We start from the raw sequence: 15,928 nt of genomic DNA, 5'->3' as shown, positions 1-15,928 counted from the left end.
GTCATCTATTATTTGCAATAGATTATAATTTCATTCATCTAGTCCTTTCAGTTTCATTATACATGTATTTACAAACTAAAGATCTCATAAGCAGTGATTCTTGTTCCAGTCACTCGATCTGCCTGTGGCTCCTGCTGTCGAATATCATTGATCTTCTCTGTGGCTGGTAGAAGCAGCTGGTTGATGTTTCCAACCTCTGTCCACTTTTTGGAATAGTCATTTTATTTTGAAGAGTTATCCCTTCTGGGGCCCTGAAGTTCTCTGCCATTTCTTTTGACAAGGCATTCATGGTTGATGTGTCAAGGCTCTTGACAGGGGAAAGGAGTAGCTTGCCATCATCCCCTGATGGTGGGTAGTCCATGATGGGAAAAGGGGGACTGAGCAGAATAAGGCTCTGTGGTCTCTGCCTGTTCCTAAAGGATGGCCTTTGTAAGAGGTTTGCTCTGTTGGGTCTGGGGCAATCAACGAATATGTCATGATTGGGAGCATGTCTCCTCGTTATTACTGGGAGCTCTGGGGTCGATGTGGTCTTCATAGACTCAGCAGACTTCTCTGCATTTTGCTGTCTTTGGTGTTTGGGGGCAGGTTCCTTGTTCTCTCGCTCCTCCTTTAGATCTGCAATTGCCTGAGGAAGTACAGTGTTGGTTTTCTCCGTATTCATTTTAGTGTATTCCTTTTCTTGTCCCTTTCCTGCGTCAAAATCTTTCTCAGTCCTGGAGTGAGGTATCTGACTATACTGCACCTTCGGAGGTATGACTGGCACAGCTTTGGCCTGGCATGTCTTTATCATGAATGCTGTTCGGACCGACGACACACTAACTGGAGCAGAGTTACGGCGTAGAGGCGCCTGGTGATCACTGAGAAACGACTCCAGGTCCAAGGGGAGTCCATTGCTTACAGTTCCAGATGGGGTCAGCAATCCCCTCTGACTGGAGGAGAACTCAGAGGAGCTACGGTTTTGTTGATTAGAAATATCTCTTATGCACCTATGTCCCAAGTCCAAATTAAGTGAATACGGCCTGTGTTTAGAGAAGAGGTTCTCTTCTCTTTTCTCTGAAAGCGCAGTCTCGTGAGACATCTGTCTGTAAAATCTCTGAGATGGCAAGGTGTTCTTCTGCTTGGTTGTACTGCACTTGACTGTGTGAGGCTGTGGTGCATTATGGCTGGCCATGTTGATTTTTGTAGGTAACGCCTGCACAAAGGTCCCTTTGGTTTCGGGTTTGCCGCTACATATCTGAGAAGTGTTTCCTGAGAAGCATTCAGCACTCCTAGAAAGAGATGATTTATCAGTCAGTTTGCTACTGTTAAATGAGGGAGATGAAGTGTTTCCTTTCTCTGAGCTCAAAGTTTCCCCTAGAGAGCAGGAAGGTGCTTGTGGCAGGTTGCCAAACAAGTCATTTAGTTCAGGTGAGTGGAGAGGACTGGTAACCCACTGTTTGGTGGAGCTTAGATCCTCCCAAGGCTCCACTAAGTCCAGCTCCTCTGAATTTCCTCCACAAATATCTTCATCATCAAGATTTGGGAGCTCCAAGGTTTTGGGCCTGTCTTCCAAACAAACTGATAACCTTTGAATACTGTCCAACTCAGAATTCACATTTTTCTTTCCACCAGCATAGGAGGCCTTTTGCTCCACCTGAGAAACTTCTTCTTTTTCTGATTTCTTGTAGTTTTTACTTGCAGTTGACAGAGCTGTATCTGGTGGAGGATCTCCTGTCAGCAAAGGTTTTATACCCTGTCTTTGTGGAGCAAGGTCTAAACACGTGTCCATGGAGGGAGCATGCCGGTTCTTAGTATCAACAGGTTTATCTGTGTTTAGGGGCTGCAGTTTTGGAGAGATCTGATGCAGTTTGTTCTGTTTGTCATTCATCATATCAGCAGAGTGAACGTTTTCTGTGTTTCCACCAACAGTGAAACTGAAGGTTTTGTGAAGAGAAAATAGGATGTCTGACTCTGAGGGTTGTTTCTTTGCAGAGGCTGATTCACTGGCGATAACATGATCACTCAAAGGGGTGTTTGAAGCCTGCTCCCTACATAACAAAGACAGAGTTGGAGAGCTGCTGCTTCTTTTTGACTGAACATTTGTCTTCAGCCTAAAATCCTCACAAGTGCTCTTGGCGAAGAAAACAGGCTTGAATGTCTCATTCATCAAGTCAATCTCGGGTTCAGTTATTTTAAGCTCTTGGTGGAGGTCAGGCCACAGCTCCTTCCCAGTGGGGGGAGTTCCCTTGTCCTGAAAAATGAATGAATGAATGAATAAAAATAAATACACAAATAAACACACACAAACAAAAACAAAAAAGACTTTTTAACATCAATTGTTTCAACATTCATTTCCAAACTGAAATAGCAACATTTTGACCTTAGAACTGACCTAACAGGCCAACTGACATACTAGGGATGAGAGCTGGAAATCAGCAGCAGCTACAAAGTCAATGTGCAACACATTAGCTGTGCTTCAACATAAAATGTAATTGTGTGAACTGCACCATCCATATTAACTAATCTAAATAAATACATTAACAAACGAATGAGTTAATTAATAAATGATTTTTTAAAAAATGTAAATTTGTCAATTGATTATTTAATATGTTGTTTGCACAACACACACACAAAAAAACCCTGTTTATGTCAGCTTTCACGCCTAGATAAAATTAGTAGTGAGTTTACCATGACAGTTGGGTGGGATTTTTGTTCTGATTTATACCAAAACACTTAAAAACCGCTATGCAATTTGAATACTGTGGCGGCACACGAGCTGATAAAATGAAATCTGTTTTGAATTTATGGTCATCATTGTGTGCCGGCTCTTGCCACAATTGCCAAAGCTCTGTTCACAGTGATCTGGCCTTAGCCTTTACCCTTCATACCAGCAGAAAAGTTTGTCACATCTAATACAGAAGTTGGGGGGGAAAAAAAACTATTACACAACCATTTAAATGGGTCAGTAAAAGCAATGAATGTGTCTGCTGTTATTTTTCATGCAAAGGGAAGAATGTTGGGTTTTAGAGTGCAATGAAATGCTGCTATTCCCCCTCCTCTAACCCTAATCTCCATTCCTTATTGACAGGTTTTCCTAATCCTAGCATTATTTCACACCAGGCTACCAGTTTGACTTGACAGTTGCAAGCATCAGTGATATGCCTACTGGCACTAACAAATAGCCAATAACACAAATAATATATTGCAATCTGTTGATTTTGATATTTACTCATGTTAATTAGGTGGTAATTAGCATAAGTATACTGTAATTTCTGAAATGGAGGCCCTAACACTGGATTGTTTCTATAATTATAGCCTATTAACTGGACCACTGACTAAAATTCAGTAGCAAACAATTTACCAGTTGCATGGCTGGCAGGGTTTGCAGTTCTTTGCCAGGAGATGGCGCTGTATCTTCATCCTCCTTTGCATTTGCAAGGGAAGACTGTTCCAGTTCAGAGTTATCCATCCCTTGTTGACCCTCTTGCAACACTTCTCCACTTGAATCTAAGGGGAAAACGTAGATTTGTAATGATTTTGCATTGAGTGCACTATATTGCACATGACAGGGAGGCATGCTTGATTTGAGTATGTAATGCAACAGCATGTATTTTTACATTTATGATCAAAGAACATGCCCTACCCTCTGGCACGACTCCAGAGGTTGTCTCCTCAGTGTTCCTCCTCTCTTCTCTGTCTTGATTCTCTGTTTCCAGTTGGGGGAAAATGCTGCTCTTACCACTGTTGCTGCTCTGCTCCGACAGTGCGCTCTCTTTGCAGGGTTTCAGAGTGGCTGCAACTGGCCCTCTGCAGGGAGTGCTGTTGGAGCTGATCACTGCTGACACTCGCAGTGGCACTGACACAGCAAAGGGTTCAGATATGTTGACGGCTTTGCGCTGGTGCCGAGGGGAAGACTCCAGCGGGAAAAAGCTCCCTGGGAAAGAGGGCCGAGATGAGCTGTTGTGGGAGGAGCCTGAGTACAACATTCTCCTGTTTTTAGGAGATGTGGGTTTGTAGCCACTGAGGTCATCACCTTTGAAGACCTTCAGTTGTTCTGGAAGTGTCTTCTGAGGAGGAGCCGAGGCACCTGCGGGCCCCGTTTGATTCATACCAGGGCTCCGACCACCTGTTGCACCGCCGGCTTTCTTCCCTTTAAAATCCCAATTTGGTTCCTGTTCACTCAGGTCGTACAGTGAGTCTGATCCCAGTGTTCTGGATTTCACGTCTGGAACAAAAATGTTACTGGTTCCACTGGCTGGACTTTTTCCTGCTCTGTCATCATCTGCAGGACAAAAAGTGGCAAATTAGATACAGTTTGAAAAAAAAAAAAAAATCCTCTCATTGTAAATTAAAGTCACTGATACAAAAGCCTTTGCCAATGATTAACTGTTTCTAAGAACGACTAATGTTAATGTTGCTCTGTTCAATTTTCATGCAAAATTTCTAACTTGCAGCCCCACCTGCTGGTAGGGAGCACAAGGACTCCATGCTCCTGGCTGGTCGAAGAGATGTCTTTTCTGTAAAATGAATAAATAAATGAATAAATACAACAAAACAGCAACCGCAGCATTTATGCATTTACCTCACATTTCCACAGAACCAAGCAAATATCCACAAATCACTAAATCATTTACAACACACTTAAAATCAGAAAAGATTTTCCACCAAAACTAGGATAGTCCAATATCTGGGAAGAGTAAAAACTTCTCATAGTCATGACTCAAAAATATTCCTCAACCCCCAAAAAGTCACTTTGATGCTTTCTCATCAATCTTTACCTGTTTATACTTTGACATTTCAAGTATGAATTTCTCTGCTGTGTAGCTTTGGCATAGATGTGTTCATATCCATAAATATTGACTGGAATGTCTTTGACCACATAATTTAGTCATTTAGGGGTGCTTCCTTTTAAACTTGTATCATACAGCAGTATATCATAGTTGGAGTGTTTGAGTTGGAGACTTCACCTGTGAGACTCTGTCCTCGTATAAACACACTCCCATTCCGGCTCAGTTTCCCCTTAGAGTCTGAAACCGACTTGCCCAGGTTGAAGATAGACTTCCACTTCTTTGATTTCCCAGAAAACTTTCTCCTAAAAGATAAAGAAGCATAAAACCCATCAGTGTCATACTCCTTTAGGGAGCCTTACTTCCATCCAGGAAAGAAAACCGCGAAGAATAAACGTTATCACGCACTGCTCAACATGTAAATGTGTGAAGTCATCAGTTTCTTCTGGCATACGGTATTCATACAGATCGGATAATGGGTGGAGTTTAGGCATGTTGCTGATAAATTGTGCTTCAAAAGACCGAATCCAGCGCCATCTTACTTGCTGTCTGATATGTCGATGACAGTGTGGTACAGCGTGGCGGTGCTGGTGTCAGGCAGACTGTTCTCACGCTGTCGCTCTTTATGCACTGGGTGGTTTGGGCTCAAGGAGCGTGCTTGGGCTTCTTCCAGGCTCATCAGTTTCATCGGCCCACACTGTCCGCCAATAGGGAGCGTGGCATACTTCTCCCCACAAACCAAACTCAGCCCTGAAAAGTATAATTAGTCAGGTTTTAACCATTTAATTATATACAGTAAAAATATTTCCAGTGTCATAGATGTTTATGGGCATACAACGCTGATTTAGCAATCCATTCATGACAACAGATCTCTCAGTGCAGAATCTGTTTGTACTTATGAACGCAATACCTTCTTTGGGTTTGATTTGCACAGATTCGTGGCTGAAGATCTGCTCCGTGTGGTTTAGAATAAACTCAACCACTGACTGTTGTACCCGCACCTCCTGGAAAGCCATGTCTCCATTACAGGATGAAACCTCGATGTCTTTAGATCTGCAGCGGTAAAAGAGAATCGAGTGTTTGGGTGTCATAAAGCAGCTGCTGAAGGCCACAGTTGATTAGAGTCTGAAAAATTTACTCCCAAAGCAGAGCTATTAACACAAAAAAGGCAGGACAGAAATCTTGTTGTTTCCCCTTAAATGTAATTGAGAATGCAGTTTAGCTGTGTGAGAACAGAATTTTTAGGAGACAGGGTTCACTGGATTAATAGGAGTCCATCAACGGGAGACGGACTTTGTGGCAGATGCTGTGTCAGTGCTCAGAGCTATTTGCAGTACCTGCCTCCTGCACATCACTAAGCAACCTCCTGTGAGTGTATCCGGATCCAAGGGCGTAACCATCGTACAGACACTGGGACGGCCCAGAGTTTTTTTTAATGTGCTCATACCACAATTCCAATTCCAATTATGCCTTTTCCACTTGTAGAAAATTTGATAGTTTCTAGTGGGGAAACATTAGGCTGCGTATCCAAAGCATGCTTATGTAAATATATATTTTAAAAAATTGTCTGAAGGGTAAAAAAAAGCCACAAAAAATGGGACTCAATAGACTCAGAATGGCCTGAAACATGCTACTGGGTAGGTCCCTAACTCAAATGTCGACCAGAGATGTTTGCTTGACACTTTTCACATACTTCACATATCTCCCATTCACATATAATTGAGGGTCCAATCTTCGGAACAGAAGCTTCTCGTGACTCAGAACCTCACGTTCTGAAGATAGAAACACAGCTCTACTTTATATTGGGGGGGCAGATTGGTATTTTCCCAGTATGACACCCACCCCTCCAAAGAATGCATGGATGCACCCTTGTCTGGATCACCTGACAAGATTAAAACCTGCTTATTTGTCTCTTTGTCGCTTTGAGAGTAAATTGTTTGCACTTATCAAATATTGACTGATTTATCAAGGGTACTATGTATAAGATAGGATATTTATTTTAAATTTAAATTTAAATTAAATGCAAGTTTTCCTTTGAAATGATAGACAAGGTTACAAGGGTGAAATGTATGTTCTTAATTTATGTAAAGCTTATGGAATTATGGGATGAATACAAAAAGCATGAGATGTGTTGCAACAAATGAGTTATTGAGGTTTTTCACGTTGTTGGGTCCAGTCTCTCAAGCACAGACGTTAAACTACACTCACCTCAGCAGATTTGGAGCCCACACCAGCGCCAGGTTGCGCGTGTGCATGTTTGTCTGGGTGCTTAAGGTGGCAAGGTGGGCCAGGTGCTTGGTAAGGTACTCCAGAGTCCTGTGGCCAGATGACAAACACTTTTTACTACATTTATCATAACATTACTGGTCAAACTTAACTAAGGGAATGAGCTGAAGTTTACCTGAAATGGGGGACGGGCAGTTCTTTGATGACTTTTTGAATCTGTAAGAGTTTCTCATGATCCCCCTGCACTGAGACGGCTTCCTGCATGTAAAACAGACACATGTACATATCAAAGGAATGCCTATTTAGGATGAGGAAAATAATACCTTAAAGTGCCCATGAAAAGAACCCATATGACATCTATGCCCAGTAAAACACAATATCTTTAATAGTGACCTCATCCTGCACCAGTGGGCGTAATTCAAAAAGTTTAACCATAAACCTTCACAAATTTCAGAAATGAGAAATCTCACTAATCCACCTTCAAATAAAATTTCTTTCCATAACTGATATCCTACTGGTGTACACATGTGAATGATCCCTCCCTGTGTCCCATCCCAACATCCTGTTTCATCAGAAATTACATAAAGTCAAGGAAGTAAAAGTACCATGGGGTCTTTAAAAACGCTTTAGCACTTTTGTGATTCATTTTATGTCTGTCAGACGTGGATTAGCAGCTGAGACGCTGAAAGTGACTCGTATTGACTCAGTGGCCTTGATGGTATTTCCTTCCCACAGCCACTCTCTCCAGAGCTGCCTAATTCTAAGGAGGAATTGAGTGCCCAAGCTTTTGGTTTCCATAAGTTACTTGAAATTTTGCAAGATGAGGGTCCTGCAGTAAATGCATGTACAGCTCTAACGTCACATTCTCCGACTTTTCCAAACTGTCGGTGAACGGGATCAAAGCACTGATGAGCTGCAGGGTGAAGCTACGGAAAAACCTGCTCCCCTCTGGCGAGCCCGAGTTGCAAATTGACTCATTTCCTTGCCCCGCCAAGACCTTGCTCACAGCTAGTTTGAAAACGAACGTGACAGAGCAGAAGGGGAAAAAAGGGAGGAAAATCAAACATTAATATACTCACAGTGAATTTACTATAGAGCTCGTAAGTGAGCAGGGGATTGGGAAGCTCCCTGAAGTACAGCTTACATAAGGAACCCACACAGTGGATGTCCTGGAGGTACACTTCCTTTGTAAGGTCAGGGCACGCCTCAGAGCAAAATTCCTGCCTGTACATAGGTACACACACACACACACACACACACACACACACACAGAGTTAGCTGAATGCTTTGATTGTGCAGCACTCCTCCTCACTGCTTGTTGCAGTTTGTGGCTGGTTGAGCTGAAATCCATCGAGCTGACCAGTGTTTTTGTACTAAAAACCAAAGAAGCCAAGCATTTTTACAGCCAAACTGAGAAAAAATAATCAAACATAGCAAACATGATATGCTGACATGGATAAAACCCACCAATAAATGAATAAATAAATAAAAAAACACTAATTTAATTTTTATAGACATAGTTTGGGATGATAATCCTTGACATAGACTAGTACTATTTTATCCTACATGATTTCATTGAGAAAAATCAGTGTGACTTCAGATTAGTCAGTGACAGTGTAAGAAAATAAATATGACTGTGCTGATGATATCAAATCATGATTTTTTTGACACCTTATTTTCTATAATTAGTGGTTTATATTGTGCCATTAAACAATATCATATCCATGGATGTATTTGGTCTGTTTCAGGGCTTGGTGGTGTGAATTGATTGATCTTATCCAATTCTTATTTTACTAAAATGACCGACTAAAAGAAAATCTTTCCAGTTCCTGCTTACTCCTGCTTCACCCATGCCAGTCAAATTATTTACAAAGCCTTACTGTCGAAGTAGGTGCCTGGAGTTCGGATTGAACCAAATACCTGAGACGTTGGATGTTTGATGTGACGCCTGACAGTCTGTATATTCCATCCACGATGCCATGCTGCTCAATGAACTCTGCACATTTCTGCAGAACCTGAGGGACTGAAGTTAATAAATATGGTGTTACTACATCCAAACGCTGTGTATCCCTAATTCTACGGCACCCTAAAGAGAGCAGCCCAAACTTGAAAATGTCCATGGTGCTGTGTGTTTGAGACTTTGCACAATGTGTACAAACAAAATCACAAATTATTCCAAAGCAAAACATATAGATGGTAAGGTTACGCATAATGTTTAGTGAGGTGACACTTCAGAGTGTGTTTTACTATGGCTCTGTTTTCTACTCCTTATAGGGCAGCTGATTGTAGGGAAGGTGGGCTTTGACAGGAAGTTAAAAATGGTTTGTTTGTTTCAGAGGAAGGTTGACACACCCAGTCCTTGTAGCTGGTATTACTTACGACATTTCCTCTAATAGAAATTGGCTTTTGAAATGTTACCGCTGACCTGCACTGCAGCTTTCTAAACTATAACGCATTATCTTCTTGCACACAGCCCACTTTTTGCTGTCGTACTTTAAAAAAAAAAAAAAAAGTCAAACAAGGATTAACAGTGGCTCAATATCTGTGAAGTCACATGCTCATAAGTTTGACCACACAGCTTCCCTGTAGCCATACAAGCTACCAATAAAGACAAGAGGGTCTGCAAAAGGGACACAGTTTAGACTGGGAGTGGGGACAAAACTTGACTTTTCCCTTGAATTTCTTACTATGACATTTGAATTGTTTTTTAAAAAAAGAAATAGATGTGGTTTCACTGGAAGATTGTGCTGTATGTGTGACTGAATTGTTTTTTTTTTTTTTTTTTTTTTTCTGCTGATCTTTGACACACAGCCTTAAAACCTCAAGGCAGTATTGTTTTTACCATTTTCACCATTGAGCCTCATATGGAGCAGCAAATCGTTTCCCCCTTGCAGCAGAGCTTGAGATTAAGAAGCAAGTAGTAAGTCCTAATGAGCTGAATAAAATCTCTTCTCAACCTGCGGTCCGGGGACGAACAGGGGGTCCTCCAGAGGGCTCCAGGGGGTCCCGAGAAAAATGGGGAATATTTTAATTTCACTATTATTCCACTGACTAGAGGTTAGGCAAATGAGAGAGTGTATAAGAATGACTATTCTGTAGGTTTCACACTCTTCACAGTTAATCTGCCAATCTACAGTTCAGACAGCTATGAATTAATTACATCTTATCAGATGGGGATCCCTGAGAGTACATCTTATCAAATACAAGTCCTTGGCCTGATGTGTATCAGTCTGGGAGTCCTCAAAAGCAAAAGAGAACCACTGGAACAGAGGAGTTGTACAATGGCACACGCTCACATGCACGTTCACCTGCTCAAAACATTAGTTCAAATCACACGGCCATATTCACATATGCTAATAATATGTAATGAAAAAAGTAAACGGTTTTAATATCCTTAGATGTGTCAGTAATGTAATGCTGCTTTGCATTTCCTTTAACTTTGTTTGCATTACGGATCTTTTCCAACACCTTATTACACCTTTGAAGGCTCAATATTCCCTTTCCAGCCATGATAGTTAATTTGGCTTTTGTGTTTTGCTGATTTTAACTACACTGCCCGAGTATTCCCATGTCTCACGATGCTAAGTGCAAACTGATTAGCTTACAAAAACACTGAGGATGTAGAATTCACTCTGCATAATATTAAAGAATATTTTTGGTAATGGTTTATTTCACTTTAATTATTACAGACACCAAGAATCTGCAACAGCTCACATTCCTATGCATGAGACTTAATTGGACTTTCAGCGACATGCCTGTGGTCAAATGCTGGATGATACTCTGGAGCCACCATTTACATCTCAGTATTTGCACTGAGGGAAGGTTTTTGCTTTTCCCTTTATGTAGAAATGTGAGTCAATGCATGCAAAATATATTAAATTTTTAATTAATTGGTTAATTAATGGATCAGGTCAGCGGTTGGAGAAACAGACCTGAAAAAGGTCTTTTATACATTGAGAGGAGTTTTATACATTGACTAACACCACAGCCTCACAGGGATTCTTGGAAGCATAGTCCTGTCTTAAAAATAAATAAATAAATAGCTTGAAGACGAGGATCCATTTGTTGTAAGCCTCTGAACTGACATCATGGTCGATAAGCATCTAAACTCATTCATTTTAAACACAGATTACAGACGTCGATGTAGAAGTATGTATTACAAAGAATAAATATTGTTAAGCTTAATGTTTCATTGTTGATCTTGGCTTGTCACTATTTCGATTTGGTGTGTGTCCCAAATCTCATGAAATGCAGCCAGCAAGTTAGACATTTACACTTAACATGCCTTTGGCCAGAAGACAGCAACCAAACTGTGGGCCTTCTCCCACACTTAAAGTTAATTCATTTATAATTAAATCATTTTCCTGGTGGAGCTATTATGAGCCTCAGCTGGGGATGGTTGAATTTATTGCTGAAGTGAATATTGGGGGAATTGCAGTCAAGGCTCTTATTAAGACCTTCCTAAAGTTTACTCTAAGGTAACCTCTTACGTTTTGTGTTAACAGCAGTTTTGTGACTCATGCCCCCAGCGTGTGATCCTCTATCATATCCTCCCCTCCAGGATGTTTGTTTAGGTGTCTGCTGTGTCTCAGCGTCGCTAGCGTCTTTATCATCTTATGACCAGTTGATGCATTTAACATAAATATCCATATTCCAAATGGTGCAATGGCACAAATGTTGCAATCACCATTAAGGGTCATTTGATCATGATTACTACTTCATCACGAGCAGCAGCCTCACATGTTTTTTTTATGTTGTGTATGTTACATAGACATGAGATTCTGTTGTGTTGCAGCAAAGTGTAACATTAATTAATGGGGGAAAAAAATCAGTGGACCATCATTTATTAACGCCTTGTAACTGAGCAGTATTTCAGTGTTTAATCAACTGGAACTATGAGATTATTTCTCCTCCTTGATGAGGTTGGGCCTCTTTTAACATTGTTTTATCTTTTACATGGTCATGTAGAGATTTTACAACAATGCAAGGTGGTTTCAGGCAGTTCTCAGAGCCTTGAGAACTTGTAAGTTGTGCTAGTCAGTGTTTGTAGTCGAATAGACCCCCCAAGGCTCTAGTTAGCAATGCTAATATTCTTGCAGGGATGAGGCAGTATTTATAACTACCTCAGCAACAGGTTATAGTATTTAATTTGCTGTTACATATAATAAGCCTTAACAGTACTGGAAGATTGTGAGGTAAATGTGTATTTCCAGGCAAACAGCAGCAGTGAGTGTGCATTGTTGTACCTCAGTGCAAGTGAAAACAGAATATTACAGATTTGTGTAATTCACTTGGGTATGCACAGTCCAGCACTGGATCTGCAGCGAGGCTTTGGTGCAAAATGGTACCTATTCAAGATCTGGGACTGTACACATGGCAAGGCAGAGCTATGTGGGAAAAATGTGGGCATCAGGTACACTTTTGTACCCTGCTCGACAGCGTGTCCAGCCTCCTCCTTTTTCCTGCCCTGCATGGCCTGCCTTACAGTGTGCGCGGCCGCTCCACCAGGCTTCCTAAAACTTATGTTCAGCGCTGCTAGTTGGATGCCCAAGTTGAGTCTGCATGTGGTAGATTGCTGTTCACTCTCTCTGTTTTTTTGCCACATCATGTAGATGCCCAAACAGTCACATAGGAGCTGCTATTGTTGGAAGGGGGAAAAAAGTTAGAGGAAAGAGAGGGAATGACAATAAAGAAAACTAAAGAATAAAAACTTCTGGTTTGTAAGGTTTTGACCACAGACATGATGATTGTGCCTTATTTCGCCAATTACAGCGTCTCATTATTTTCTCTCATCTGCAACCAGCACCGCCCAGTCTTTTGTCAGACACAAAACTATTCACAGGCGCTGTAGTAACCGGAGGAAATTGACAAAAAAAAAAAAAAAAAAATCTATGAGCCACACCCAAAGTCACAAATCCCCATTTTAAACAGCCAAGGGGTGAATGGATTGGTTTTCCAAATGTAAAACACATGTACACCATTAATTCATGAGTTGATGCAACACTAGAATAATGCCTTGTATCTACCACCTCTGTAAAAAAAAAAAAAAAAAAAAAAAAACTTTTTTCTCTCTCTTTTCAGCACCAATTTCACCATATATGCTTATATACAGGCTAAAGTTAAACAAATATCTATAATAATCTAGTAAATGAAGCATTAAGTTCAATTTTCATTTTAAATTTGCTCCTGTACATATGTGAGTGAAGTCTCTTATTTAAGAGATGATGTATAGTTTTATGATGACAGCTTTCAAAGGAGCATTAGATGATAAAGAAAGCAACATAAAAAGTTTACCATCTTGTCCTGAATTCTGGAGATGTTCTATCAGGTCACAGCCAAACGCATCTTCACTTCTTTTCTTTTTGGATTTCTGCTTAGTCCCTTTATTCTTCATGTGGCTCCAGTTAGTAGTCCAGATGCTTGAAACAAACAAATCTTTGAAAGCGCGACGATCGATCCATATGACCCTGAGAGAGGGTTTGTAGGTGAAAAAGCAGCCACATAGAAATCCCAGCAATCAGCTCCCAAAAGACTGCATCCGCTCACATCTTGACTAACCACAGTGTTGGAGGCTGAGAGCAGAAATGACGTCACAGTTTAACTTAAACCGCTTTAGAAAGTCAAAATATCAAATGATGATCAAAGAAAAGGCACGGGCCAACTTTTTACAAGCCTGGATGTAGAGCGGTGAAGGCAGTACACTGCTTTATCTCAGAGGGATTTGCAGAAACAGCATTAGAGTTGCTTCGGTTTCCTGTTGTTTTTTTACCCCCAGCCAGTCTCTCTGTGCGTTGTTTTATCTCCTCCTCTTTTCCTCCATTCCACACAGTCTCCCTTTTTGGCTTCTCTGCAGCTGAGGAAGCATACATGCATCAAGTGAAGCACACCGTCCCGGGAACATCACCGTTTTTTGCCTACTTTCCGTCTTACTTTCTGAAATGTTCTATATTTAGAGTGTCATGGAGTCGTGGCAGTGGTGTGGCGAGGAGTTTTGAAATGTTAAGACGGTGTAAAGGGGAGGGAAGTGAAGTCAGGGGAGGAGAACAGCTGACTTCTTTTTCTCTCACTGGTTTAGGAATTACTGACCTCTTTTATGCTTTTTTGGGGGGGCCAAACTCAGTCCTAACGGGAAAAGTGCTCTCTGCCTTCCTGAAGGCTCCCAAAGTACACAATTTCCTGTACAAAGAGCCTGGTCTCGAAAAACAAAAACAGACTGGTTCTGAAGGAAGAGGGAAGTGGGAGGTGACTGAAGTGAGGGCCTGAAGGGCACAGATGGGAAATGGGGGGAGACGGGGGCTGGGGTGAGGAGATGGACGACACATGGTTCTCGTTACTAGCTGCTATGCAGTCTTATCTTTTTCTCTTTCAAACTGGACTGTGTCTTCAGAGCAAATATGGGATTACTCATTGCATTAAATTCACTGATATTATATGAAGAAATGTTTTTCTACAATATTCCACGCAGTATTTCTGTCGCTTCCTGTGTTTAAACGTGACCTCTTGAGATCAGAGTGAATGTAAACCTATGAAATCACTGCATAACAGTGCACCGCCAGAGATAAGATGATAGAAAATTATATGAACAGCAGTTTTTCAGCGATGTGTCCCTTGTCCTCTAATAAATTCAAGTGGACACTTTAAGACCCTGAAATCCAAGATCCATGAAGTTCCTACACAGTTTACACTGGCACTTTGCCACCGTCAAACACTCAGCTTCTCTGCAGACGACATTTAAAATTAAAATCTATAAATGCAAAATGACTCCCCTTGTTGAAACACTGCCGCCCCACAACTAGCTTTGTTTATATAGTGACTTATTGGGTTGAGGAAATTTTTTTTTTTATTTAGAGATTTATTGTCTTGGTTTATGACAACAAGAACTAAAAGCGGAAATGCAATGGAAGGGTCATGTGAAACTCCAAACCACCTTTACACGCCTTTTCCAAACTTGGTTTCATTTTGGAATAAACAGCAGACCAAAATGACTTAGTTTTATAAAGTTGTGGCCGCTGCCATACTCTGAGACAAAATGTCATGCAGCGGCGACACAATAACAGCAAGTCATTCGGCCGGTGGCAAACAATTGTTCATACAAATGGACACAAGCACTATATTGTCTCACTGGCCTCATAGCTGTTCACCATATATAGGAAAGGTGTTATGGAACAGAACATCTTTGGTATTATTGCAAGGAAAACAAAACGCAGCATTCGCCAAAAAAAAAAAAAAAAAAAAAGGATAATGCAAAATGTTATCCATCGAAATGCAAGCACTACTGGAGCCTCAAATGGTGCATAATTATGGTTCCCAATACATTGAGGCTTTAACAGCATGTGACAGCTCAACATAGGATAGGTTTGCTTTGAGAGCAGAAAAGGGTTGCTTACATTTATAATGTGCGTTAAGGCTGATATATATAGTTTGTTTTGTTTTCAGCTATGATCACGTTGATGGAGCTTATTGTCCATCTAATAGTTAAACCCTCGGAGAACATGAATGTGAGCTTAAATGTTTATATAAATACTGAGTCTCCTTCAAAAATATATTAGGGTCCATGTTTTGAAGTCTGCATCATTAGGTATAAACACTGTATAAGATTTTTTATGCTGTATTTTTACTATATTTTGCTCCTCATTTTTGTTGCAAATACAAGACATTGGCTCATGATTTCACCGCCCTTGCTTACGAGGTATTCTAAATTTGCACTGCCCAGCAACGCCATATATGTATGTATCTAATACAGCAACATCCTGCAAGCTGTTTTGCAAAAATACATTACATATTTCAAGAGCTATGATGCTAAAACAAGCTTTCTCCAGATGCTCCACCACTATCTGAATGGGCCGGTTTACTCAGTGGAACTAGATCATGATGTGCTGTCTTGCGGGGCTCATGTTTTTGTGCTAAAAGTGTTTTAGAGTGTCACAAGTGAGCAT

General features: G+C 40.9%; 1 protein-coding gene across 1 annotated transcript; it reads right to left on the bottom strand.

The window, feature by feature from the left end:
- arhgap31 (Rho GTPase activating protein 31) lies at nt 1–13,963 on the bottom strand. The gene is made up of 12 exons (XM_030069781.1): nt 13,287–13,963; nt 8,913–9,015; nt 8,072–8,216; nt 7,168–7,250; nt 6,975–7,082; nt 5,677–5,819; nt 5,309–5,516; nt 4,947–5,071; nt 4,440–4,496; nt 3,623–4,261; nt 3,341–3,486; nt 1–2,230 (listed from the first exon to the last, which is right to left on the bottom strand). Exons 1-12 carry the CDS (start codon nt 13,384–13,386, stop codon nt 110–112), a joined length of 3,978 nt encoding a protein of 1,325 aa, XP_029925641.1. The 5' UTR covers nt 13,387–13,963; the 3' UTR covers nt 1–109.
- Nucleotides 13,964–15,928: the final 1,965 nt, after the last annotated feature.

This window comes from Myripristis murdjan, chromosome 14 (assembly GCF_902150065.1).
Source record: "Myripristis murdjan chromosome 14, fMyrMur1.1, whole genome shotgun sequence".
NCBI classification, from domain to species: Eukaryota; Metazoa; Chordata; class Actinopteri; order Holocentriformes; family Holocentridae; genus Myripristis; species Myripristis murdjan.
Note: the sequence above shows the minus strand (reverse complement) of the source record. Positions and strands in the feature narration are given on the sequence as shown.